Source organism: Eublepharis macularius, chromosome 7 (assembly GCF_028583425.1).
Source record: "Eublepharis macularius isolate TG4126 chromosome 7, MPM_Emac_v1.0, whole genome shotgun sequence".
Classification (NCBI taxonomy): Eukaryota; Metazoa; Chordata; class Lepidosauria; order Squamata; family Eublepharidae; genus Eublepharis; species Eublepharis macularius.
The window spans coordinates 81684615-81709883 of NC_072796.1; the positions used below are offsets into that span (position 1 = coordinate 81684615).

A 25269-nucleotide genomic window follows, 5' to 3' on the forward strand; every position below is an offset into this window, starting at 1 on the left:
GGCCTGAAATAGCCAGGATCGGCCTGGAATGGGCTGCTGCCATACAGGAGAGCACTCCTCTGCTAGGCACTGGCTCGATCCTGGCCATTTAGGGCCCAAATTAGGCCAAAATGGACTCAAAACAGCCAGGATCAGGCTGCTGCCAGGCAGAGTGTTCCCCCGCCCAGCAGAGGCCCAAACCTGGCCATTTCAGGCCCAATCCTGGCCATTTCGGGCCCAACTTGGGCCCAAAAGGGCACCAAAATGGCCAGAGTTGGGCTGCTGCTAGGTGGTGGCAGAGGCCTGATCCTGGCTGCTTCAGGCCCAAATTGGGCCCAAAATGGCCAAAAGGGACCCAAAATGGCAAGGATTGGGCTGCTGTTGGATGGGGAAGTGTTGCTCTGCTCAGCAGAGGCCCAAACCTGGCCATTTCAGGCTTGATCATGGCCGTTTTGGGCGTGAAATGGGACCAATATGGCCAAAACGGGCCTGAAACAGCCCAGATTGGGCCTGAGTCAGCCTGAAATGGACCACTGCCAGATGGGGGAACCCTCCCTCACCTGGCAGCAGCCCAATCCTGGCTGTTCCAGCCAGGATCTGGCCAAAATGGGCCCAAAATGTCTCAGATTGGGCCTGAGTCAGCCTGGAATGGGCTGCTGCCAGACAGGGGAACCCTCCTTGCCCGGCAGTGGCCCAATCCTAGCTGTTTCGACCACAATCTGGGCTGTTTGGGGCCCTAAGTGGGCCCAAAATTGCCATAAGAGGCCCGAAAAGGCCCAGATTGGGCCCAAAAAGGCCTGGAACAGGCCGCTGCCGGGGAGGGAACAATTCTCCACCCAGCCGCAGCCCAATCCGGGCCGTTTTGAGCCTGATCCAGGCCCAAATGGGCCCAAAACGGCCAGAACCGGCCATTTTAAAAATACCCACGTGACACCAGTCATGTGAGTATTTTAAAGAGGTGCCAGAACGCCATTCTAGGGCATTCTGGCTCAAAAAAAGCTCTAGTTAAGATTAGATGAGGACAGTAATTATGCTGCTTTGTTCCTACCTGGTTATTCTATTGTATCCTGCCTGTTGCCCATGAAGCCCAACACAATGGACCTGGAGCTTTCCTCATTGTCACAACAATCTTGTGAGATAGGTCAGGTTACAAGATAGTGACTTGCCCAGTTACCTTTATTGCTGAGAAATAATTTGAATGCAGATGTCTCCAGGGCAAATTGAACAATCTATCAACTGTACCTCACAGGTTGTTAGGATAATATAAATTAAGCTAAACAGTTCTAAGGCAGCTGACCTAGATACAAGGGTGTGGAAATTACACTGTTAACATAGTCTAATATCTAGTCTTTGACTTTGAACAGGTTCTCCAAATCCTATATCAGAAATTGTACAGAAATGATATTCATTCTGTCCTGTCCAAAAAGCATCATCTATTTTAAAAGTCTCATGGAATAAGTTATGCACAGGTTCTTTGACTCTTTTCCTGTATATACTGAATATGGGGCTGAGATACTGTAACTGATATTATCTGGGAGAAATCTAGAATAAGTATGATGTTGCCCATACCTAACAGGCCTTTAAATAGAATTAACCAAGAAACATTAATGTGAGCATTGTGGATATATCATTAAAATGTTTTGGTTAAATGAAAAGCTCTCTCTGCTTATCTGTGCGTTTATGTGAATCATTCTTCATAATTTTTCAATAGCACTGCCTACTAATCTCAATGAAAGGTAACATTATTGCAAAATATACACTTTTATACAAAAGCTTATAAGTGTGTTTTTTTAAAATGTGATGTTTAGTAATAAAAGCCAACAAAAATTCGGTTGATAGCATAGGCAACTTGGTTAACTACTATACCATAATTTACAAAAAGACGCCATCTGCTGTACAAAGCTGTAATCTGCAAGCTATTTCTATTATGGTCTGTCTTTTTCTCCTTTTATTGATTTTCTCCCTTCCTTTTCTAAAACGCCCAGAGCAAGATGAGCGACTGTGCCAAATGAAGAGGCAGAGGGCTTTTCAATGACCTCAATATCAATTCTACTTTGTACTTTACCCTGTCCCAAGGCTATGGGTCTGATAGTTTAGTTCAAGGAACGAACAAAAACACTACATACAGCACTATACAGGCAGTTGAAAAGAAATGTGTACTGCTGATATTAGCATATCCACCTGCATATCAGTTAATTGACTTTGGAAAAAATTCTTCTTGTCTTCATACTCTTTTCTTCTTTTTTTCTTCTGTTGCTCAAGTTCTTGAAGCTTTCGGTTAAATTCAGAAATTTTCTGAAAAATATAATTTAAAAAGATGTGATAATAAAATCCAGCTTCTGTGTAAAATGTATTAAATGAAAAGTGCATTTCTTTAATTGTTATTAATCATACAATATATATTATTTTTATTAATTCCATATAGCCAAATATTATGCAATACACTACTTTAAGTAGAGAAAACACTTGCTCTGATCCATAATTATAAACAATAGACTACATTCTCAGAATTACGTGCATAAGCATTGCTTGAATAATCCAAAATTCAGATTTTTGTTTGTGTGTTTGTGTGTTTGTTTGTTTGTTTGTTTGGTAATTTCTATGCCACCTTTCCAGGAAACCTGCCCAAGGTGACTTTACAAAATAAAATTCTATAAAAACATAAAACACCATAGAAGTTCTTAATTAAAAACCAGCATTAAAAACCCAACTATAACATAAAAATATAAAAACATAAAACAACAAGCAGCTTTACATGAGTTTTACAGTTTTCAGGGTAAAAACAGAGTAAAAGTATTTAAAAGATCTACTTTTTTAATTCAAAACCTGGGTAAGAAGATCTGACCCCTAAAAAAAGTAGGGTAAGTGAGCCTCAACCAGAGGGGCATTCCACAGATAAGGTGCCTCCACTGAAAATACTCTTCTAAAAGTATGGGGGGAAAGATGGATCCATGAGAACCTCTCAGTAGAAGTGCCAAGGTTTTGGTACTTTCTGGATCCAATTACAATTTTCTTGCATCGTCTCTCTGTTCAAGAGGTTTACATAAAACTTCTACCACTAGTCTGTAGTTTGAATATATATGATATCATCCAGAAAGCAAATGGAAGTTAATTTAGGCTGTGAAAAACAATGTTCCACCACAATGTCCCTTAACTCACTTTTGGTAACAAAGTTTTTGTCATATAAATGTTCTACTGGTTTGTCAGTAAAACATCTTTTTGGAAAATGCAACATTTCTTCCACTCTACTAGCTAGTGAATATCATATATAATTAAAATGTGTGCACTGAATAGCTTTCATGAACAAGAAAAATATAGACTAAATATCTATCTATAAGGATGTTTCTATGAACTTCATTTCCAAGTTTTTGATTCAATATATATATATATCCAGCGAAGGACAAAGATATATAGTAATTGCCCTACCCCTCACAAGTCTCTGGAAGACTAATTATGTAATCTTTGTCACAGAGTTTCTACTACATTTTAAGGAGGAAGGGCTAACTGCATTAATCACAGCCATTATCATGTTATTTTGAAAATACTATTAGCTGTGTGGTTTTTGTATTTTACAGAAGCTGTTTCAACAGCAAATAATCAACAAATTAATTGTCTTAATTTTAAAATATATTGTTTTAAAACTTTATCTTCACATTAAATTAGATATTAAACTATTCATACGTTTACCATATTCATTTCTGAAAAATGATTTAGTTCAACAAACTATTTCAAATGTAAATTTGTTAATGAGACCTTGACTCAAGTGCACACCACTACTGCAGCTTTATATTAGTCTCTTTCCATGTTCACATAGTCACTCAGATGAACAAAAGTATTCAAGTTGTGAAGAAATAGGTGGCATGCATGGTTTCTGTAACTTTTTACTCTGTACCTCTAGTCTGTGACCACAATGATAAAAATTTATGAAAACCTTGGTAGACTGCCACTGCCCCAAACTGTTTCAATAGGCTATGGGAGAACTCTTTTAAACCCCTTACACAGCAAGCATTAAAAGCATAAAAATAAGAAAAATACAAGTTTCCATAGACCAAAAAAAACCCCTTTTCCACTCTGCTTAGCTGAAAGTCTTATAACTTGCAGGATCTTGAACACCTGCATGGTTTCCACAAAGCCCTTTATTCAATATGTAAACAGCCTCATGATGTCCTTGAACAATCAAGCAGGAAAGTTATTCTATGGTCAGGTTATTCCAGCTAGAACCACCTAAAAGAAATTTTACTTTGGCGGGGGGGGGGGTCTATCTCCTGGCTTTAAAAGTTTATTAAACTAGGATTGGTACATCCAACTCTTCAACTAATGAAACTGAAGATTTTAACCATCCAGTATGGGAATCTTACACCATCCATGCCCATGTTTCCCGTAAACATAAGTGAAAACTGAACTAAATATTCTTGTGTGCTAAGCTTTTACTACTTCCCCTACTATATTCTGCCCCCTTGGCTCCCATCAGGTTCTCCGCAGCATCTGCTGTCTTTTCCTCCATTGTGTTCTTAATTATGCAATCCTATGTACACTTGAGAGTAAGTGCCACTGAACACAGAGGGACTCACTAAATTCTGGGCAAACATGCACAGGATTTGGATCCTATTCTATGCGCACCAATTTCTATTTAAATAAGCAAAGGTTTGAGCTATAAGGATGGAATTCTATTCACATTTATTTTTGAGTAAGCCATGTAGAAATCCTAAACATACAAAAGATCAAGCTGAAGGGTGGCCACCATATGCATGATTCATTGAAAGTAAGACCCACTGAGTTTGGATAGATTTACTTTTGAGTACCCTTGTACAGGATAGGGCAGTAAGAATGAATTCTCTCTCTTGGTGGAACTGTTCTTCCTTTCATAAGTAAAAATAGCCTGGAGAACAGAAGTGGGAGGGGGAGCTCCTCCCTCCTACAAGAAGCCAGTTGGGTAAGAAAAGTTAAGCAAGCACAAATGGGCAAAGGGAGAAGACCTGATGGGAAACTCTGTGCCATGTTTTGTTTTGTTGGTTGACATTCATGACTGCAACAGGCTCATGATGTTCAGGGCTGTAACAAGAAGTGAAAGTGGAGATGGTCAAAATTAATGAAGGAAGTGAAGTGGGCAAGCAAATGCTGGCACCACCACTAATCTCTATTCATTTCCCCCACCTCTCCTCCCTAGAGTCTCATGGCACCCACCCTCCAGACGATGGCTCACTGGATCGAATCCTGATCAGCATTACATTTTTTTTACAATTTTTTTAAAAAAATTTATTCTATTCATAGAATTAAAAGCCCAATAAAAAGGGCAGAAAGCAAAATAAGGGAAAGTAAAAAGCTTACAAGAAGAAGAAAAAACAGAACTTAGAAATAAAACAATAATACATATTTCATTTCCATTCTTCTCTACAACACTTTTTTAAAACAAATATTGTACTTAAAATTTAATCTCTCCAAAATTTTCTTTTCCACTACTGTCTCCCTTCTATTTGTTTTTTCCCAGATTTATCTTCTTAAAAATCAAAGCCACAAATCATCAAATCATTTTTCCTTATTTCACACAGAAAGTCAATAAGGGGATTCCAGTTAGCCAAATAAGTAGACAATGTTTTATCTCTGAGCAAAGCTGTAAATTTAGCCATCTCCGCTAGCTCCGTCATTTTCATAATCTAATCTTCAATTGAAGGCAATTCTGTACTTTTCCATTTTTGTGCATATAAAAGCCTAGCTGCTGTAGTCATATACAAAAATAAAACCCCATGCTGATTTTCCAACTGTTCATCCATTAATCCCAACAAAAAGGATTCTGGCTTAAACTGTACAGTAGTCTTTAACATTTTTTGTATTATCATATGGATTTAAATCCAAAATTTTCTGGCCTTACGGCAAGTCCACCACATATAATAGAATGTTCCTTCTTGTTTCTTACATTTCCAACATTTATTCGACATACCTTTACTCATTTTAGCTAATTTGTCAGGGTACATATATCAGCGATACATGATTTTATAAAAATTTTCTTCAAGTCTAACACGCAACGTAAATTTAAGCCCCTTTATCCACATATTTTCCCACTGATCCATCATTATATTACACTCAAAATTTTTAGCCCATTTTACCATACTGTCTTTCACAGATCATTCTTCTGTTTCAAATTTCAGTAACATTTTAGAAATAACATTTTCATCATTTAAACACATCTCTTTTTCAAATTCAGTCTTGTCATGTTCAAAGCCCCATAATTTTTTATGTAATTTGAATCTTTCTAAAAGTTGAGCATAGGAAAACCATTGACATTTATAACCTTTAGCTATTAAATCCTCCCTTGTCTTCAATTTGCAATCTTCTTGTGAGAATTCTAGTAATTCTCCATAAGTCAACTATAAAAGGCTTCTTGTATTGAAATCCAAAGTGGTGTCTTCTGTGTTAGTCTCAGTTTATATTTGTTCCAAATTCTCAAAATGGCTCTCCTGATATAATGATTTTTAAAATCTGCATTGACCTGTACTTTTGTCATAATAGGCATGCCATCCAAATCTCAGGTCGTGACTTTCCAGTGTCAGGAGTCTCTCATTTCTCAAAAGCATCCATTCCTTCATCATCACTAGACAGGAGGATGCACAGTACACTTTCAAATCTGGTAAACCAAGTCCACCTCTCTCCTTCACATCCTGTAGAATTTTATATTTAACCCTTGTTTTTTTTCCTCGTCATATGAATTTTGAAATATCCTTTTGCCACTGCTTAAATGGTACATCTGAAGTTAAAAAAGGTATTGTCTGAAAAAGGAATAACATTCTACGTAAAACATTCATCTTAATAACTGATATTCTCCCCAACAAGGACAACTGTACTCTTTCCCATCTTAACATATCTTTTTTGATTTCGTTCCATGTCTTAACATAATTATTTTGAAATAGCATACAGTTCATCCTCATCAGCGTGATACCTAAATATTTTACCTTCTTTTCAACCTTAAAACCTGTTATTTTCATCAATTCTTTCTGACCTTTAACGTCCATGTTTTTGTCAACATTTTTGTTTCCTGTTCATTTATTTTAAAGTCTACCAGAGTACCAACAAATCCATCAATATTTCAATTCCATCCAATGGGTCATCCAAAGTAAAAACTAAATCATCTGCGAAGGCTCTTAAGTAATATGACTCTTTTTTTAATTTTAACCCCCTTGATCCTTTCCTCTTGTCTAATGTCTCTATTCAGAACCTCTAACATTAAAATTAAAAAAAACTAGTGACAACGGACATCCTTGACGTGTTCCTTTCTGTATCTCACATGGTTTAGTTAGTTCTCCATTAACTATGATTTTGGCATTCTGTGTATAAATCGATTTCACCCATTTTATAAAGTTCTCCCCAAAATTCATCTTTTCAAAGACTTCAAACAAAAAAACCCAGTTCAAAAGGCCTTTTCTGCATCCAATAAAATTAGAGCCGCTTGTTTTTCACAATGTTTATCCAAGTATTCCACTATATCTAACACAGTTCTAACATTGTCTTTCAACTGTCTTTTGGGTAAGAAACCACTTTGATCCTCGTGGATAAATTCTTTAAGAATATACTTTCTGCTAAATCAAAGTAAATAATTTATAATCATTATTCAGCAGTGATATAGGTCTGTAGTTCTTTGCTAATGTCAGATCTTGGCCTTCTTTAGGTATCAATGTGATGTTAGCATCTTTCCAAATCTCTGGCATTTTGCCTCCCGATAAAATTGAGTTCATTGTATTTTGCAAGGGTACTAAAATCTCTTCTTCAAAGTATTTATAATACTGGCCAGATAGTCCATCTGGGCCTGGTGTCTTCCCCATTTTGATCCTTTTAATTGCTTCCACCACCTCTTGAATCGTTATAGGGCCATTCATCACCTGATGTAAATTCTGTTTTATGAGATAATCCTCCATTTTCTTTGAAGAGAGATCATGTCTTCTGTACAAGTTTGAATAATATTTAAAAAGAATCTTTTGGATGGCCCTATTATCTGTTAGCATAGTATTCCCATCTTGCAATTTTAAAATCATTTTCTTCTTCCTCTTTTCTCAATTTGTAAGCCAACCATCTTCCCAGTTTATTGACTAATTCGAAATTTGTTTAACATAATTCAATTTTTTCTCTAAGTCTCTTACTGTTAACATTGATAGCTGTTGTTGCAGACATTTTATTTCTTGCTGTACCTTAACATTCCCTGGCACATTTTTAACTCTTCCTCCTTTTCCCCCTCAAAAATCTGAGTGGTATGTCCTTTAGTACAATAACGAGCGCCTCCTGTATAGTCAATTTCTTCTTATAGTGTTGTTGTAAAACTTGATCTTTTATCGACTTTCTGACAAAATGTACCATGATATCCTTCAGGAGTTTATTTTGTATCGCATGTCTGGTGGAAATTCTATACACTTTATCCAATTCCATCTCTACTCTTGTGATGTCTCACTGCATAAATTCCGCCAGGGCCTCTACTATCCTGTATTGAACATCTTCATCTCATGTCTCCTCCACGCCTCTCAACTGAAGCACGTATTCCTTCTCCCTTTGTTCCAATAAGGCTAAATTGTTTTGGTGTTTCTCAAATTCTTTGTCAAGTACTGCTATTTTGATATCCAAAATCTGCACTTGGTTATTCAGCTGCTTTACCTCCTCAGAGGTTTTTTTAACAGCCCCTTCAATATTTTTAATTTGCTCAGTAAGGTCTGTTTTGAATTTTGTGAAATCATCTTCCATTATCTTCTCAAATGAATCTAGTTAATCACGTAGTTGATCCACAAGTTTCTGCAAGAGATCTATGGGTGTCGAGCTTTCTATTGAACCAAATGTTTTTCTTGTGCCTTGAGACATTATTCCACTGGGCAGTCACTGGTTGGCTCTGTTCCTCTAGAAATAATCTGTGAGGCCTTTTTGTATACAATTAGATGTCTTTGTGTATGTTTTGTCTAGTTTCCAGAGATTTTTATTCAGAGTTCAGCATTACTTATCTTTGTTTACATTTTCAAAAGACTTTCAAGGTCATAACTTCAGCTTAAACTTCTAATACGGAGACTTTAACCAGTCCAGCAAAAAAAAAAAAAACCTTTCCCCAAATATAAAATCACAAATTGAAGAGACAAATAAAACTTTTGGATTCCTCTTGGTTCGTTAAAAGAACTTTCCTTCTCATATAGACTTTAAAAGCTTCCTGCCAGTACAGTATTATTGTTCAGTCACAAAGAAAGAAAAAGAAACAGAGGAAACACCCAGAAGCAGCAGGATATTATCTCAACACGTAGTAGATAATTGTGTTGTAGAGCTCATTAGTTCTAAGAAGCATGAAGATTAACACTTGAAGAGTGCTTGCTTTTAGATTCAATGCAGCTGGGAGTTGATGTATCTTTCCATGTCCTCAAACAGCTCCCGACTTCCAGTCACCACCCAGCGCAGAGCTGGGCAGTAAAACTTTCAGTAGAACTGTCAAACGGAGCTCATGTGGATAAACTCTCAATATCTCTTTATCCAGAGTGATTTATCAACTGAAGCACCTCTCCAGTTGCTAATTAATGCTGCGTTGCCTCTCCCCTGCCAGGAAAGCTCTCAGGCAGCCATGGCCTCGGGTCATGTGTGTCTACAAATTTTTTGATTTTAAGATTTACAACACATCATATTGACGTTTTGAATGAGTTACAATATAACTGAAAATGAATTACAGATATCAGGTCATATTATCAGAGCCAGTTAAACATATTAAGTTTAAGCTAACACAAGCTCCAAATGAGAGAGATATTAGTAGTAACATTCTATTAATGACGTCAGTATGTACTCCACAGCTGAACACTGGACACAACAAAGAGTAACCTTAGATATCTTATACTGTTAAAATAACAAAATTTTATCGATAAAAGAGTTTCAGATAGACTGGGTTTGGGGGTAGGATATCCTCTTTGGTAATGTGCTCCAGAAATGGGAGCCATTTCTCAATGAATCCGGATGTTTGGGGGTAAATTTCAGCTTGGAGAAGACCATTTGAAATCTTTATCAGCGTGAATTTTGATAGACACCTCCATGATTCCACATAGGAGGAACTATAAATAACCTTGAGATCTTGACTCAGTTTTTTACTTTTAAGGCTCAAGATCTCAATTTTCCTTATAGTTTTTCCGTTTCCATTTCCGTTTCATGCCTATGTCTACTTCTGTACACAGAATTTATTAGTAATTGTGACTTCACATAGCAAGGGCAGGCACTCATCTCACCTGACAAGAGTACATCAAGTTTCCTACTCAGCTCTTAAAAAACTAACAAACCTACAGGTACAGACTGATTAATAGCAGAATATTATGAAGCCTTCACTGAAATATTGCATCACACTCTTCCTTTTCAAATATCCAACCACCAAGCCCGAACGCAGGAGTGGACTGGGAAGTGAAAACAGTCCTGGAACAAGCTAAGCTGAGTGGTGCCTGAGGGACCATTGCCAATGAAGAGTCTGAGCCAAGCGGCCCCTGGGAAACTTAGAGTTGTTGGAGCTTGGTTTTGCTTGGTCTAGCCACAAAGGCATGGATCCACCAGGAAAATTCACTTTAAGTTAAATGGCCAATCTACCCCTGCCACTACAAGCTGCTTCTGTGGGAGTAGTTTTCAATACTGCAGAGTTTAATCTGATATCCAAATACGCTGCTAATACAACTCTTTGAGATGTTTTGTCCAAATAATTCTCTTGTGTACTTCAAAAGCATTATTTTTTCAACTTTTATTTTTCCTTATCACTCAAATGGCAAAAACTAAGATACATGTGCTAAGATAGAATAGTACACAGCAATTTGCAGCTTTCTCTCTCTAGAATGGGTATATTTATAATTTTGATTGTAGAAAATGAAGACATTTATGTTTTAATTCATAAATATAACAAATATTACAATTTTATACATTTATATTATAAATGAAGTACTTTATTATCTAGTAAAATAAGTTTAGGTTTGTTAAGAAAGTATTGCATATATTTCAATTTTTTCCAAAAATTCTACTACCCCAATTGGAAAAATTGAGGGGTTTCATTACTTCAAAATTTCTGCAATTTTTACATCTTTAATCATGTCAGTTTTAGAAACCAACCTTTGAAACAGAAAAAAAATGGAAATGGCATAAAGCTTCAGGTTTTTTTTTGCAAGCACATTACACATGTTCTTAAGAATAGGCATAATGATCACACCAAAAATACAAATGAGATTTTAAATAAGTAGGTTGCTTAAAAAATAAGTTGTGTTTTTATTTGTTTTCCAGGGTTTGAGTTACGTTAAATGCTGCTTTGATACTTTCAAGGTTTTTGTCCTTTTCACTCAGCATCTTCTGGAAACAGAATTTTCTCTTCTTGAAACCTCAGAAAGAGAGTGATCATGGCTATCTTTAAGCAAACATGAAAGAAAAGTGTACACAACAAACAATAATTCTTCAGCGGCAACTATTTGTAGTCCACAGATACAGTACTGCATTAAGGAAGGTTGTGCTTATGTTCTGTAAGGCTCTGTCAAAATTTCCTTTACAAACACATTTTAAAGCATGAGGCTGACATAGAAAATAAACTGAGAAAATACTAATGACCAGCATTTTAGCACAATCAATTGTTCCTACAACAGTAAATATTAAATAACTAAAAATTATTAAGATATTTGTGAAATATACACAATTATTGCAAACCAGCAAAACTTACCCAAATATATGTGTTTTGTTTGTCTTTATTTTTTGTTAATAATTCTGCTTGTTCAGCCACACATTTCTTAATTTCTTCTAATGCTTTTTGAACTTTATTTTCAATTTCCTCATTCTCTCTTTTCTTTTTTTCTAGTTCTAAATACAGGGATTTAATTCTTTTCTGCTCATAATATAAATAAAAACATATTCAAAATCAGTTTTCAAATGTCTCAAACACAGAACAAAATAAGAGCATCCAACAATATATATAGTCCACTTCAGTGGTCTGACTCAGTATAAGGCAGTTTCATTTTTATATATTAAAATACATTCCCAATATTTGTTTTTTTACTTCATTTTGTTTTAATTTAGCAACCACAAAATATCTGAGTTTTCAAAAACATGTTTTCTAAGGTCAGAGATTAAAGAATTAAAAGTGGGGGACGCTCAAGGAGTCCCCCACTCCTTAGTGCCTCACTGCTCTGGGTAAGGCACTAATCTGTCTAGAAGAGCGGTATATAAGTTATTATTAGAGATGGGCAAGAACCGAAATACAAACCAAAATTAAGCATGAACCAGGCCAGTTTGTGGTTCATGAACCATGGTTCATCAGATCCCATTTCTGACGAACTGCCATGAACTTTTAGGCTGATTCGTTTGGTTCGTTTTTTTGGTTCGTCACTGCAGACAGCCTGGTGCCAATTAATCAATTTCCTAGGCAACAGGGGATGGACTTCCTGCAGACCTTCTGATGACCCGGAAATGAACTTCTGCTGGCCTGGAAGTGACCTTCTGCTGACCTGGAAGTGATACTTTTCTGACCTGGATGTGATGTTTTCACAAACCAAATGAACCGGTTCGCAAACCAGGGGAAGGTTCATAAAAGTTCGTGGTTTTTTGAAATTTGACGAACCATGAACCACATGGTTCGGTTTCCCCCCCGGTTCATGTCCATCTCTAGTTATTATTAAGGACTCAAGGAGGGCCATTCACACTTCCCCCCTCACTCGCTCACCACTTTTTCTGTTCCCTTTGCCCATATTCAGCTTTCACTTTTCACCTTTTTCTCTTCTTCCCTCCTATCAGTTTTCCTTCTGTCTATCTTTTTAGTCTGTCTCTCACTTCCTGTGTTAATACTAACCAAGGTTTAGAATCCTGATAAATGCTGGATGAAGTGGCAACCGAGAGCTCACAATGTAGGCTTATGAGATCTCAGTGGTATTCTTTTGTTAAAGTTTTGTTATTTTAGGGGGGTTTTTTGTACATTTCATACATTATTTTCTTTTCGCAAACTTGGGGCTTTCCCCAGACTTAAAAAATAATACCCCCTATCTGTACTTGACTGCCTGGATTTTTAATCTATAATATGTTGATATGCCAACATTCAGAATTAGATATAACAAGTGTTGTATCATTAGACTTGCTAGGGGAGGGAGACTCCCATCTTCCACCAGACTGCCCACTCTCCAGCTGCTACTCCCCCACCTGTCAACCAGCATGGAGAATTAGATATACTAATGATTTTCAGAGAAATGTTTATTAAAGTTCATGTGCATATAGACAATTTTAAGGGTGTAGTAAACTTATTTTAAAAGCTACAATAATGAGAAAAAAGAATGTCAAAAATTTCCTATATTTTATGAACATTTAGGGCACAATTATTCCCCTCATGCGGCACAACACTTGTTTACAGAAAGATGTCCACGGTAGGGAGTGTAGCTTTGCCCCAGGGCATCCAGAGCCACTTCATCACCCTATACCACCTGAGACTGAGGAAAAGATCAATGATAGTACAAGGTGTATGGAAGAACATTAAAGGGCATTACAGGGATCTGTAATTAGAGCACTATCCTGTATACTCAATCTTCCCTTCTTGTACACTGTAAGAGGAAAGTATTCTAACATGCACAGTGTTGGAAATAGCAATGTCTGGTATACTGCAGCAGCCAGAAGGGAAGAGGTGCCTTCTATGCAGGGAACAGCAAGGATCACTTAGTTAGGACAGTGAGAGCAGCATCTCTCTTCTTTCCTGGGGTAATTGTCTTGTCTCCTAATGGGCTAAACAGGGCAATATCCTGCTTCTTCTCTCTCCTGCCTTATTCACTCTCTCTGCAAGATGTAGTCAGATAGCAAGGAACCTATCTCTATCTTCTTCACTATCAAGTATGTATTTCCTTAAATAAACTTTTTTGCCTCTTTAATCAGCACAGCATAACTTCTCTGCTCTGTTTGCACTCAGCTAATACACCAAGTATGTTATGCTGTTGTTTTATGTCCTGGCTTGTTTCTTAAATGGTTTATGTTAATAGCTTCAGTTTCTTTTTAATGGCTGCATTGTAATAGTTTTGTTTTACTGCTTTAACTGTTAAGCCACCTTAAGCAGGTCTCTGGAGAGGCAGCATGTACATTTTCTAAATAAATAAAAAATGTAACATTTTAATGCTCTTTTTTATACATTAGACATTCAAAGAATGATACCACAGGTTATAGCAAAGAGACTTTGTGAATGCAGTCTCAAAACAATTCTGGTCCATGCATGTAGAGAAAGTTTAAACATGTTAGAGCCTGCTTGCGGGGAGGGTGGAATACAAATACGATAAAATAAAAAATAAAATAAAAATTAAATTTTGCATTAAAATCTATTGTTCTTACCTGGGTCAGTTGCCAAGCACTTATTTCATCTCGAATTTGTTTTTTTACATTATCTTCCAAGTTCTATAAATAAAAAGAAATAAAACAATGATATGAACAAAAATGCAACAAGTATAACTGTTTTAAAATTCATTCTATAAATTTATTTTTAACTCAGTAAATAATTTACCATCTGAACTGTCTAAGTTCTGACAATGCAATTGTAGATTTGATTTTGATAAAAGTACAAGATTTCTGTATTTGTTAGATTCTGGATACACACTAATCTGGAGACCTTTTTCTTAGCCTTTTGGCTTCAATTGTTCTCACTTTGTGAAGAACACAGTTATATATTTTAATTTCTTGATGTTACCGTGACTTCTTTGTACTGATTGAGACATTGTTTTAGACTAGACAGTGAGAAAGACGGACTTATCTTTGCTTCTCAAGAAGGATACATCTTGAGCCAGTTTCAGCTGGTATCCAAGGACACTGGCTCAGTGGAGCGCGACAGAGAAAGTAACCATTTGCACAATAACCTATTGGTATTACAGCAATAAAGAACTTCCCATACCCTCAGAGACCAGAGTCAAAGACAACATACATTCATGGCAGATATGCAGGAGGCATATATGACAATATCTATTGTATATCTGCTTCTGAACTGGTCACAGAGTATGGATAAGAAAATCCACAAATGTAGCCAGAAACAGGCAGGGGGGATTTCTCTAGAAAACTAAGAGAAGCCTCAGGTTGGTAGAAATATTTTAAATATTTTTAAAAATACATTGGAGGACTAAACCCTCCAAGAATGATGGAAACAACATCTGTAGCTTTAAGAACTGAATGCTCACAGAGCTCTCATGAAAATATTTTCTGAAATCTTGGTGGCTGTTTTGTGGATTTCTAGACAACAACAAAAGTATTAGTAAGCTGTTTCTTTAAATCAAAGGTGGGAGAAGCAGGAGTAGACTGAGAGTCCAAAACAGCCCAGAAAAGTAGCTCACCACCTCTCCTGTCAAAACCCCTGATAGAGGAAGGACTTGTTGGGGCTGGGACTGTCTGAGAGAAAAGTTTCATGGATAGGTTTCTAATCAATGCAGACACTGAGCTAGATGAAGGAGAACTGAGTAGAAAGGCGGGACTCTTCCCTTTGGACATGTGCAGTTTGAAGCTGCTTTCTGAGGGAGAGATTTTTGTGTTTAAATGCTATAGCAGTTTCTGAATCATAGCTCTGCCCAGGCACAAAGCCCATCAATGTGATGTACAGAGACTACAAAGAATTAAACAGTAGTACTAAGAAAGAGAACTGTTTCTTTATTTTTATATATAAGCAGAAAAAAAGAAAATAGTAGAGATAGGAATATAAAGTACGTGTAGACTCTGCTTTGAAATCTTGTGCCATAACACAACCTCGCTATATGATCATCCAGAAAGTTAACGGAATTCTTCATTCAAAAATCTGTTCTTGTCTCTGTATCATGTGATTGGAATTATGTCACCACGATATAATTTCCCTAAGAAGTTGTTCCAGCAATCATGCTGTAAATTCATACTGCTCAAATAACTCAATTTAGTCTGGATTCATCAGAGCTCGAGAGCTAAGTGGAGCCAGCCATGGTCAGTACTTGGATGGGAGATCACCAAGAAAGACTGGGGATGCTACGTAGAGGAAGGCAATGGCAAACTACTTCTGCTTGTTTCTTGCCTGGAACACCCTGTGGATGGGGTTGTCATGAGTTGGTTTAACTCAATGCCACAGTCTTCTTCATAAAATTGAAACGTCTTTCTTTCTCTTAGCAAAAAGGGCAAGTTTCTTTTTTATGATAAAACATTAATCAGTTAAATGAAGATATGCACAAATAATCAATTAAATGAGGGCTAGTCACATGTGAACAGTGAGAATATGCTTCCCCATTTGCAGCAAAATTCACATTATATTCACAAGTTATTTTCAGACATGCACATGTATATGGGTCTGGCCATCTGTGTCTGGATGAACTGGGCCACATGGACTTTGATGGTTAGGAAACAGCGCGATAGTTAGAAATAGCTCAGAACAGGGTTTCCAAAGATCATTTTAAAAATGGCCTGGCCTGGCCTCTTCTTGGGCTTTTAATAGCATCATGGCCTTCAAAATCAATAAGTAAAGTTTTTTACAACTTCAAGATAAATCTCATTATCTGCTAAAACCTGCAAACCAATGAGCTGTTAGAAACCCATCCATGGTAGTTGGCTGAGAAGTTAGAAATTCTGGCTTTTTCAGTACATACCAGTCTATGTAAATTATCTAGGCCTAGGTAGCTTTAAGCTGCAAATTCGATAGACATGTTAAATGAGTTCATACGTACACCCATCATCACATTCTCCAGCAACAGTCTATTCGGTCTAGTCTGTCAATTCTTAAAATATAATTACAATTTCATAATAATGGAAAAACTTAAAACAACCTTAAATCGCATTTTTCCTGTATTGATTTTTTGCTCCAAATCTTCCAGTTTTATTTTGGCTTCATCATAAGCCACTTCAGAAGCCAAAAGTTCTTTAACTATTTTTTTTAAGTGTTCTTCCAATCTATGAATATTTCTCAGCAAAATCTGAATTTCATGTTGAAATGCTATTTTGTTTCTTGCACTGTTAAAACAAATAAAAAACACTGGTACATCTTCAAGAGTTTACCAAGATTTACCAAAACTTTGGTATTGTTGCAAAAACAAACAAACTTTTAATTTTACTTTAATACCATTAATAATAATAACATTCAATTTTTATACCACCCTTCAGGACAACATAATGCCCACTCAGAGCGGTTTACAAAGTACGCCATTATTATCCCCACAACAAAACACCCTGTGAGGTGGGTGGGGCTGAGAGAGCTCCAGAGAACTGTGACTAGCCCAAGGTCACCCAGCTGGCTTCAAGTGGAGGAGTGGAGGAGAATCAAACCCGGCTCTCCAGATTAGAATCCCGCACTCTTAACCACTACACCAAACTTCTACAGCAAATGCCTACAGAGAGGGATTGAGCTGACTTCTAAAACCCTATGTGTCTATATTACATAGATACTTTATTACATTTCAGTGTTCTGAATTTGCAACAGCAAAAACACAATTTGCCTCACAGAGTTTTCTACTAGTGCAACACTAAATACCAGGATGAGCATATTACAGTTTCTTATACTGTTCTATGTAGCACTGGGAAACACTGTCTGTATAAGTATGCAAAATATCAAAATGACTACAATTTTCAACTTTAAATGATCTTTAAGAAAACATCACATTACATTCAGGAAAAATTAAGAGACTGCAAATGAACGTGAATCTGTTTTATGGGACTATGTGAAATACAGAATGTTTGGTCTTAAGAATTCTCCTTATCTAAACAGTTTCTGTTCCATAGTAATATTGGCATTGTTCCCAGTTTCAAAGAGTTTAATTTTTATTCTTTATAACATTTATGTGCTGCCTCTTCAGAGGCAAGGTGGCTCACAAAAAAAATCATAAAAACAAAAAAATCAATCTATTAAAAACACAACCAACAAAAGCCTAAACATAAAACAGCTTTAAAAATCTAGCAACCTGGGGGCCTTTTTACATGTTACACAAAATGCAAGCAAACACAAGTTGGGTTGGAAGATATACCAACCCAACTTACATTTTCACATGAGACCCTATGCTTGCCTTTAAAACAGTGCGAGTGGGTGCAAATCAGCTCCTCTGCATATATGGGGGCAGGAGGCGGGTCTTTATTCTCTTCCTTTCCTCCTTCCTTCCCTCCTTTGATCTGTCCATAGCCTCTAATTACTTCTGGGCAGACACATCGAACTGGCTGTAAGACATGGCCCTTCTCTACTAGTTAAAGCACGCAGGTGCAAAGGAAGGAATGGCGATGCTACTCCTGCCTCCATCCATGTGTTTGCTTATGTTTTGTTTAATGCATTTGCTTGCATTTTGTTTAATGTGCAAAAAGGCCCTAAAAGACCCTCATAACAGCCCTCAACAACTACAACAATAACATTCGATTTATATACCACCCTTCAGGACAACTTAATGCCCACTCACAGAGGTTTATAAAGTGTGTTATTATTATCCTCACAATAATCACCCTATGAGGTAGGTGAGGCTGAGAGAGCTCTGAAAGAGTTGTGACTGACCCAAGGTCACCTAGCTGGCTTCAAACGGAGGAGTGGGGAATAAAACCCAGCTCTCCAGATTAGAGTCTTGCCACTCTTAACCACTAGACCAAACTGGCTCTCAAGTTAAAAAGCACATTATAAACACAATAAAAATCAAACACCTAGATAAAAACTTGTGTAAAAAGAAATGCGTTCATCTCACTTTTTTTTCAAAGAGCTCTGGGTGGCAAAAATAGTTTCCCCTCCTCTTTCCATACTTTATACTAAAAAAGACCATCTGAGATAAGTTAGAATGATTTGTTCAAAGTTCATTCAAGCTACATGTTCACAGCAAGTCTTCTGTTTCTGGGTCATTGCTGACGCAAATACAGAGGCATTTACACTGGCTACAGAAAGGCATGGGGAGGGGGAATGGCAGCTGCAGGGGAGCTAGGACAAGGAAAATGGCAACAATACAAGTAGGATCTTCAAAAATGCATACCTTCCTATCCATATGAATGCAGTGCATTTTTACTGTAGTTTTTCATAAAAGATTTTATCAGACCAGGTTTGGAAAAGATCAGAATAAAGCAAAAGAAAACTTGGAAACAAGATGATTAGAGGATGACATCTTGTGGATGCTCCAAAAATTCCCACTCCAGTTTAGATGCCAAATCTAAGCAAAACCTCCATGTGGAAGTAACCTCAGTAAGCTTTGTGGCTGACAGGGGACTTGTCCCAAATCCTAGAAGCTCATCTATTTACAGTACATAAATAGAATGCTTTGAGATAGCAGCACTAACCACTACATACCCTAGGGTTTGGACCTTATAAACCTTCCTTCTGCTTGTATAGTGCCTTTTCCATTGCAGAGGAAGCCAGCCACCATGGAATGCTTTCCTTTAGTTCTAGGTACTTCCACTGATGTAAGCCCAGTGCCTTTCAATGAGCCAAAAATACATCATCTCAGAGAAATGTGTTCTGCAGTGGAATATCACGTCCACAATGGATGAAGAGCTGGCAAAAAGGCTCAAGGTTTAGGATCCAAATCTAGCTCTTATTGCCTTTTTAAGGGTGGGAAGTATGGAAAATGGCTTGTAGCTGTTATTCCTGGTCAAGCTATTATAAACTATCTGATCCCCTTGGTAAGGGCAGGCTAGTATCGTTTTTAAGGGGCTAATTTTTTTTTGTATTTGTATTTGAAATTGATAGAAATTTCAACATGAGACTTTATTTTATGATCCTTACATCAGTTTTTAGTTCTTGGGCTGATATCCCATGCACACTGATTTGGAAGTAATTGCCTGGAGAGGCAGTGATACATTACTAAACAAATATATAGGTTGGATTGCACATCTTTCCAGCTAGATGAAAAATCCAAGTAATTTAACTTAATTGTCTTACGGACCACATTTTAAGCCTATTAGTTATTTATAGAATAAAATGTAACTAAGGAAATTACACTTACCTGTCTTTGGATTTTTTAATAAATTCTTCATTTTCCTCATGAAGATATTTGTTTTCTTTCTGCAACTCAGATATTTTCCAAAGATGATTCTTAAGTGTTTCTGTCAATTTCTGCAGATCAGACTGCTGACTGGATTTCTAGAAAACATTAAGGCATATAGTATAAGAATATGAAAATATGGTGAACATGGTATAAATAATATTTTATATATTTTAAACTTACTGCATTTTTTATCTTTTTAATCTCATCATGATATTCTTCTAGTAATTCTTTGTTCTCCTTTTCCTGAATAGCAATTTTTGAAGTCAAACGTTTCATCTAAAACATTAAAAAGATAATTAAATTGCTTACTCAATATTTACTCACAAAATTACAAAAAAGATGGAATTCAGAAGTTTACATCAGACTTTTTTAAGCCATAGAAGTGGGAACTGAAATTCTTTAGAGAACAAGATGGGATATATGGAGAGTGATGTATTTCAAAGATTATGAATAAAATTGAGAAGAAAATTATTGTCCAAGGAGATAGAGGCCTATAGCAGATAACATGCTGGAGCTTGGAGTATGGAGGGGTTTTTTTCATTTTCGAAAATGGGTATACAGAGTGCTAATTTGGATTGTGTTATAAAGGATGAATGATGACTTGACCTCCGTCACCATTTTCCCTATCCCAAAATTATCCTGTGGGGACTGTAATTTGACAGGACAATGGGACAAGCAACAGCCCCACAAGGTTGTTCTGAATCAGAAACAGTAAGGGGGAGGCTTAACCATGGCCCTGATCCTATTCACCAGTTATTTAAAAAGAAAAATGCTGGGAGTGCCATACATATTTGATTTTGCCCATTTATGAGCTCTTTGCATCCTTATAACCATCCAACAATATAACAAAACATGTCAATATAATAAATACATCATCTCTTTATTGGCCATAATTGTGTACTTACACTGTAGCCAAGATGGAGAATTAACAGCCCAACACTATGCATATTCACATAGAGCTAATGGTTGTGAAATGAGCTGTTCCAATTTAGGTGGCAGCTGGAATCTCAGCTCCCCAAGAAACACAGCAGTTGATATGATATAAAAAGGTTTTCTTGAGAGGTAGCTGAATGTCATGTCCATCAAGGCTCCTTTTCAGGGTTCTCCTCCTTCAGTGCTATTTCTCCAGTAGGAGAAATCTTAGCCCATAACACATGACTTGCTAGATCTAGGACAAAAACTAGTAGGAACATAGGCATGTGTTACAGCCAGGACAATTGGCCACATATCCTGGAACATACACACACATACTTCATCAAATTAAAAATAATTTAGAATACCTCTGTTAGGTGTCTAATTCTTTCACTGTGGTGAACGTAATTCTCATAGTCAGAAGCACTACAATCTTTTGTTCACAGACACAAACTGGGACCTTCAGAAATGATTTATCTCCATCTGATGAGTTGTCATTGAGACTGATGCAAGAATCTGTAGTCACAGGCTATATAAGGGAACTGCACTAATAATGCACAGCATGATTGTGAGTCCAACAAGCTTCTTTCCCACTTCCTGGGGTGCAGGTGACCCTTGATAGGGCTTTGATCAACACAGTCAAAGTCCTTGTACATTTATGGTGTCATACTGCAACTTGCCTCCAGAAGCACTTTCCAAGAGGTTGTGTTTCTGAAGAGGGCAGACCCACTCTCCAAATCAGTCTCCAGTGATCTGTCAAGGTAGTCCTTTTTTGATGGGATGAACACTCTAGCCTAAGGTCCAGTGAGGTTCTTGGCATTCAGTCTGCTTTGGGAACTCTGAAATAGGGGGTCTGCATTTTAAAAAAATCATTTTAATTTCAGGTGAGTTTTTTTAAAAAGAGTGTGATTTTTTGTTATGCCAAAATTTTGTGAGTGTTGATACCATTCCTGAAACTATTTCAGGCACAATTTTGTGGTTTGGGAATTGCAGCACCTGAAAATCATGCCATTAAAAAAAAAACCCTGAACTTTAAAAAAGTGCTTCCCACCACAAAGGCAGCAGGAACAGGGAAGGACAGATGAAGAGAGAAAGTGCGCTCTGATCCTCAGCTGGTCCATGGTTCATGGTCCCTTAAAAATCCCAATTGGGTAACAACAGTCCTGAAAAATAAGGGTAACGAAAACAGTACCTTACCCAAAATCTCAATCTGAAATTAATACATATTTTTTAAGTGCACACCCCTACTTCTTGTGGTATGATAACCACCAGGAATGAGTGGAGCCTTTGGGGTGCATTATTACTCTCCTTGTCATGATGCCACATACAACTACTTGGGTAGATTGGCCAGAGAAGTGAACCTGTAGTCTAGCATCACTTCCAACTTGACCATAGCTGAGTCTGCATGGGTCAACTTTGCTGGTTCAGTTCCTATACTGTAGTAGGTTTTTTGTGACCATCTGCACCAGATTTGCTGCCATGAATAGTCACTTCGGTCACTATGCAGCTTTTCCTGTGCTTTCCTAGGAGCACTTATACCCTGACTTTTTTTTAAAAAAATCCACTTTGCAGTAGGCTGTTTCCCTATGCATATTCTTTATTCTGTTTTTGGTGTTTCACCCTCTTTCCCCCTCTCTCACCCCCTGCCAGCCCATTGCATTGTGATTGGATACTCTCATCTAGCCACCCAATCTCCCTCCCCTACTTTCCATTCTTCCCCACTCCCCTCCTTAATTTTTTTTTTTAAGTCCAGCGCAGGATCGATGAATCACTGGTTTGAAAGCACGGGGGGGGGGGAGTTCCTTTTTTATTCTTTTTGCTTTGGCACAGGTGGGAATATTATATTGGGGGCTTAATATCTGGTATCAAAAAGATTTTAATATCAAGTTTTAGAGAGATGTGAATGGCCACATATAAGCCAATTCCATACCTTTTGGCTTGACTAGAGGAAGTTATGTCCCCAGTTCAGAAGGGGCTCACGTTTACATTTAGGTGAGCCAGCAGTTCCACAGAGTTGCTACAAGTTCCCTAATAGGATGGCTCTAGACAAATGGTTATGTGATAAACACATTTACAAATTAATCTTCAAGTGATATTTACCATCATGATGACCACCATCTTTGGGATGATTAGAATCAGAGCACTATGAAGAGCATAACAATTCCAACATATAGTTACACTTGCGTAGACACACATTTGTTTGGGCTATTACAGGAGGCCCAACTTTCAATAGACAAAAGGTTAAGGGTCTTATATGCTATTCCATTCATATAATTTATTTGCTTCCATATAAATATCTGAAATTTACTTTAGTTTGCCAAGATGTTAAGTCAGCTGTTGTTTGTGCTTCTTGTTTGACTAATTCTTCAAGGCGGTTTTTATTTTGCGTTATTGCTTCTTCTAAATTTTTTATCTTGAAACAGAAATCGCTGTAAACAGTCTCGACTTCTTTTAACTCATTTCTAAAAAGGAATGAAAATCAAATCACTCATCTATCTGAAAGTACTTAAAATCAATTGAAAATATATTCATTAACACAATGCCAAGTATCAAGCTTGACAGAATAATTTGATTCTAGTCAGACATCCAACCTAATTAATCTTCTAAATGATACTGAAACTTTCTTGTTTTAACTGCTAACGTAGTGTGTTCCTAAGCATGCTTATTCAGAAACAAGTCCCACTGATACCAGCGAGCTTTACTTTCTATAGTAAGTATACGTAGGATCATAATTGTAGTCTGTCTTCTATTAGTGGCTTGCTTGCATTAACAATCAATCAACTTAGTCAAGGACCACTTAAAATAGTGATGTAATCTGCAGTGTGTGTGTTATGTGCCACCAAGTCGCCTCTGACCTATGAGGAACCTATGAATGAAAAACCTCCAAAACATCCTATCATTAACAGACTTGCTCAGATTTTGCAAACTGGAGGACTTGGCTTCTTTTATTGAGTCAAGCCATCTCGTTTTAAGTCTTCCTCTTTTGCTACTGATTTCCACTCTTCCTAGCATTATTGACTTTTCCAGAGAATCTTGTCTTCTCATGATGTGACCAAAGTATGATAGCCTCAGTTTTGTCATTTTAACTTGTAGGGAGAATTCAGGCTCGATTTGATCTAGTATCCACTTATTTGTCTTTTCTGCTGTCCATGGAATCCACAAAACTCTTCTCCTGTGCCACATTTCAAATGAATCAATTTTCTTCCTGTCAGTTTTCTTCACTCTCCAACTTTCAAATCCATACATAGTAATAGGGAATACCAAAGTTTGGATTTTCTTGATCTTGGTCCCCAGAGAGACATCCTTATCTTTAAAGATATTTTCTAGTTTCTACACAGCTGCTTTTCCAAGTCTGTCTCCTTTGGGTTGATGACTGAGCCAAAGAATAGAAATTCTTGAACAATTTCAATTTCCTCATTGTCTACTTTGAAATTGTGTAGTTCCTTAGTATTCATTACTGCTTCTTGATGCTCAGCTGTAATCCTGCTTTGGTGCTTTCTCCTTTAACTTTCATCAGTAGTTGTTTCAAGTCTTCACTATTTTCTGCTAGTAACGTGGTATCATCCGCATATCTGAAATTGTTAATGTTCCTTCTACCAATTTTCACTCCACTTTCTTCTAGATCTAATCCAGCTTTCCTTATGATCTGTTCTGCATAGAGGTTGAACAGGTAGGGTGATAATAGAAACAAAGCACCTGGAGTAGATGAAATACCAGTAGCGCTATTTCAAGCTACAGAAAATGAGTCTATCAAAACCTTAAGAATCTGTCAACAAATATAGAAAACAAAACAATGGCCCACAGACTGGAAATTCTCAGTCTACATTCCAATTCCAAAAAAAGGGATGCCAAAGAGTGCAGCAACTATTTCCCATGCAAAGTTATACTCAAAATTCTACAGCAAAGACTCTCACCATATATGGAATGAGAAATGCCAGATATTCAAACAGGATTCAGGAAAGGAAGAGGCACTAGAGATCATATTGCAAATTTATGATGGCTAATGGAACATACCAGGAAATTTCAGAAGAAAACAGCCTATGTTTCAAGATTACAGCAAAGCTTTTGACTGTGTGGTTCATGAAAAGCTATGGAGAGTGTTAAAAGAAATACAGTACCACAACATATGATTGTTGTGATGCGCAACCTGTACTCTGGACAAGAGGCTACTGTGAGGGTCCTCCTTTTGGAGGACTCTTTAAAGGGAATTGAACTCTTAATTACAAGATTGAAAGAATTTGGTGTAATGGCGTGTTTTAAGGTTAATAAACAGAAGACCAAAGTGTTAACTAAAAATATGAAAATACAGGACCAAATGAAACTGGAGAGCAAAACTGGGTTTAAAATTGAGAAAAAGGTAAAATACTTGGGTATTACTCTGTCAAATATGAATTGTATGTTTTTCCAAAATAATTATATTAAGACTTGGAATGAAATTAAAAGGGATATGTTAAGATGGGATAAG

The 25269-nt window shown here is 37.0% G+C and overlaps 1 protein-coding gene across 1 annotated transcript in view; it reads right to left on the reverse strand.

Moving 5' to 3' along the window:
- The window catches only part of CCDC178 (coiled-coil domain containing 178), a 252965-nt gene that overhangs the window by 182307 nt on the left and 45389 nt on the right, over nucleotides 1-25269 (reverse strand). Inside the window, exons 8-14 of the mRNA XM_054985554.1 lie at nucleotides 23113-23266; nucleotides 20073-20168; nucleotides 19851-19987; nucleotides 16719-16902; nucleotides 14290-14352; nucleotides 11657-11818; nucleotides 2161-2274 (exon numbers count right to left, since the gene is read on the reverse strand). Of these exons, the coding sequence (XP_054841529.1) occupies nucleotides 2161-2274; nucleotides 11657-11818; nucleotides 14290-14352; nucleotides 16719-16902; nucleotides 19851-19987; nucleotides 20073-20168; nucleotides 23113-23266 (910 nt within the window). The remainder of the gene's footprint in view (nucleotides 1-2160; nucleotides 2275-11656; nucleotides 11819-14289; nucleotides 14353-16718; nucleotides 16903-19850; nucleotides 19988-20072; nucleotides 20169-23112; nucleotides 23267-25269) is intronic.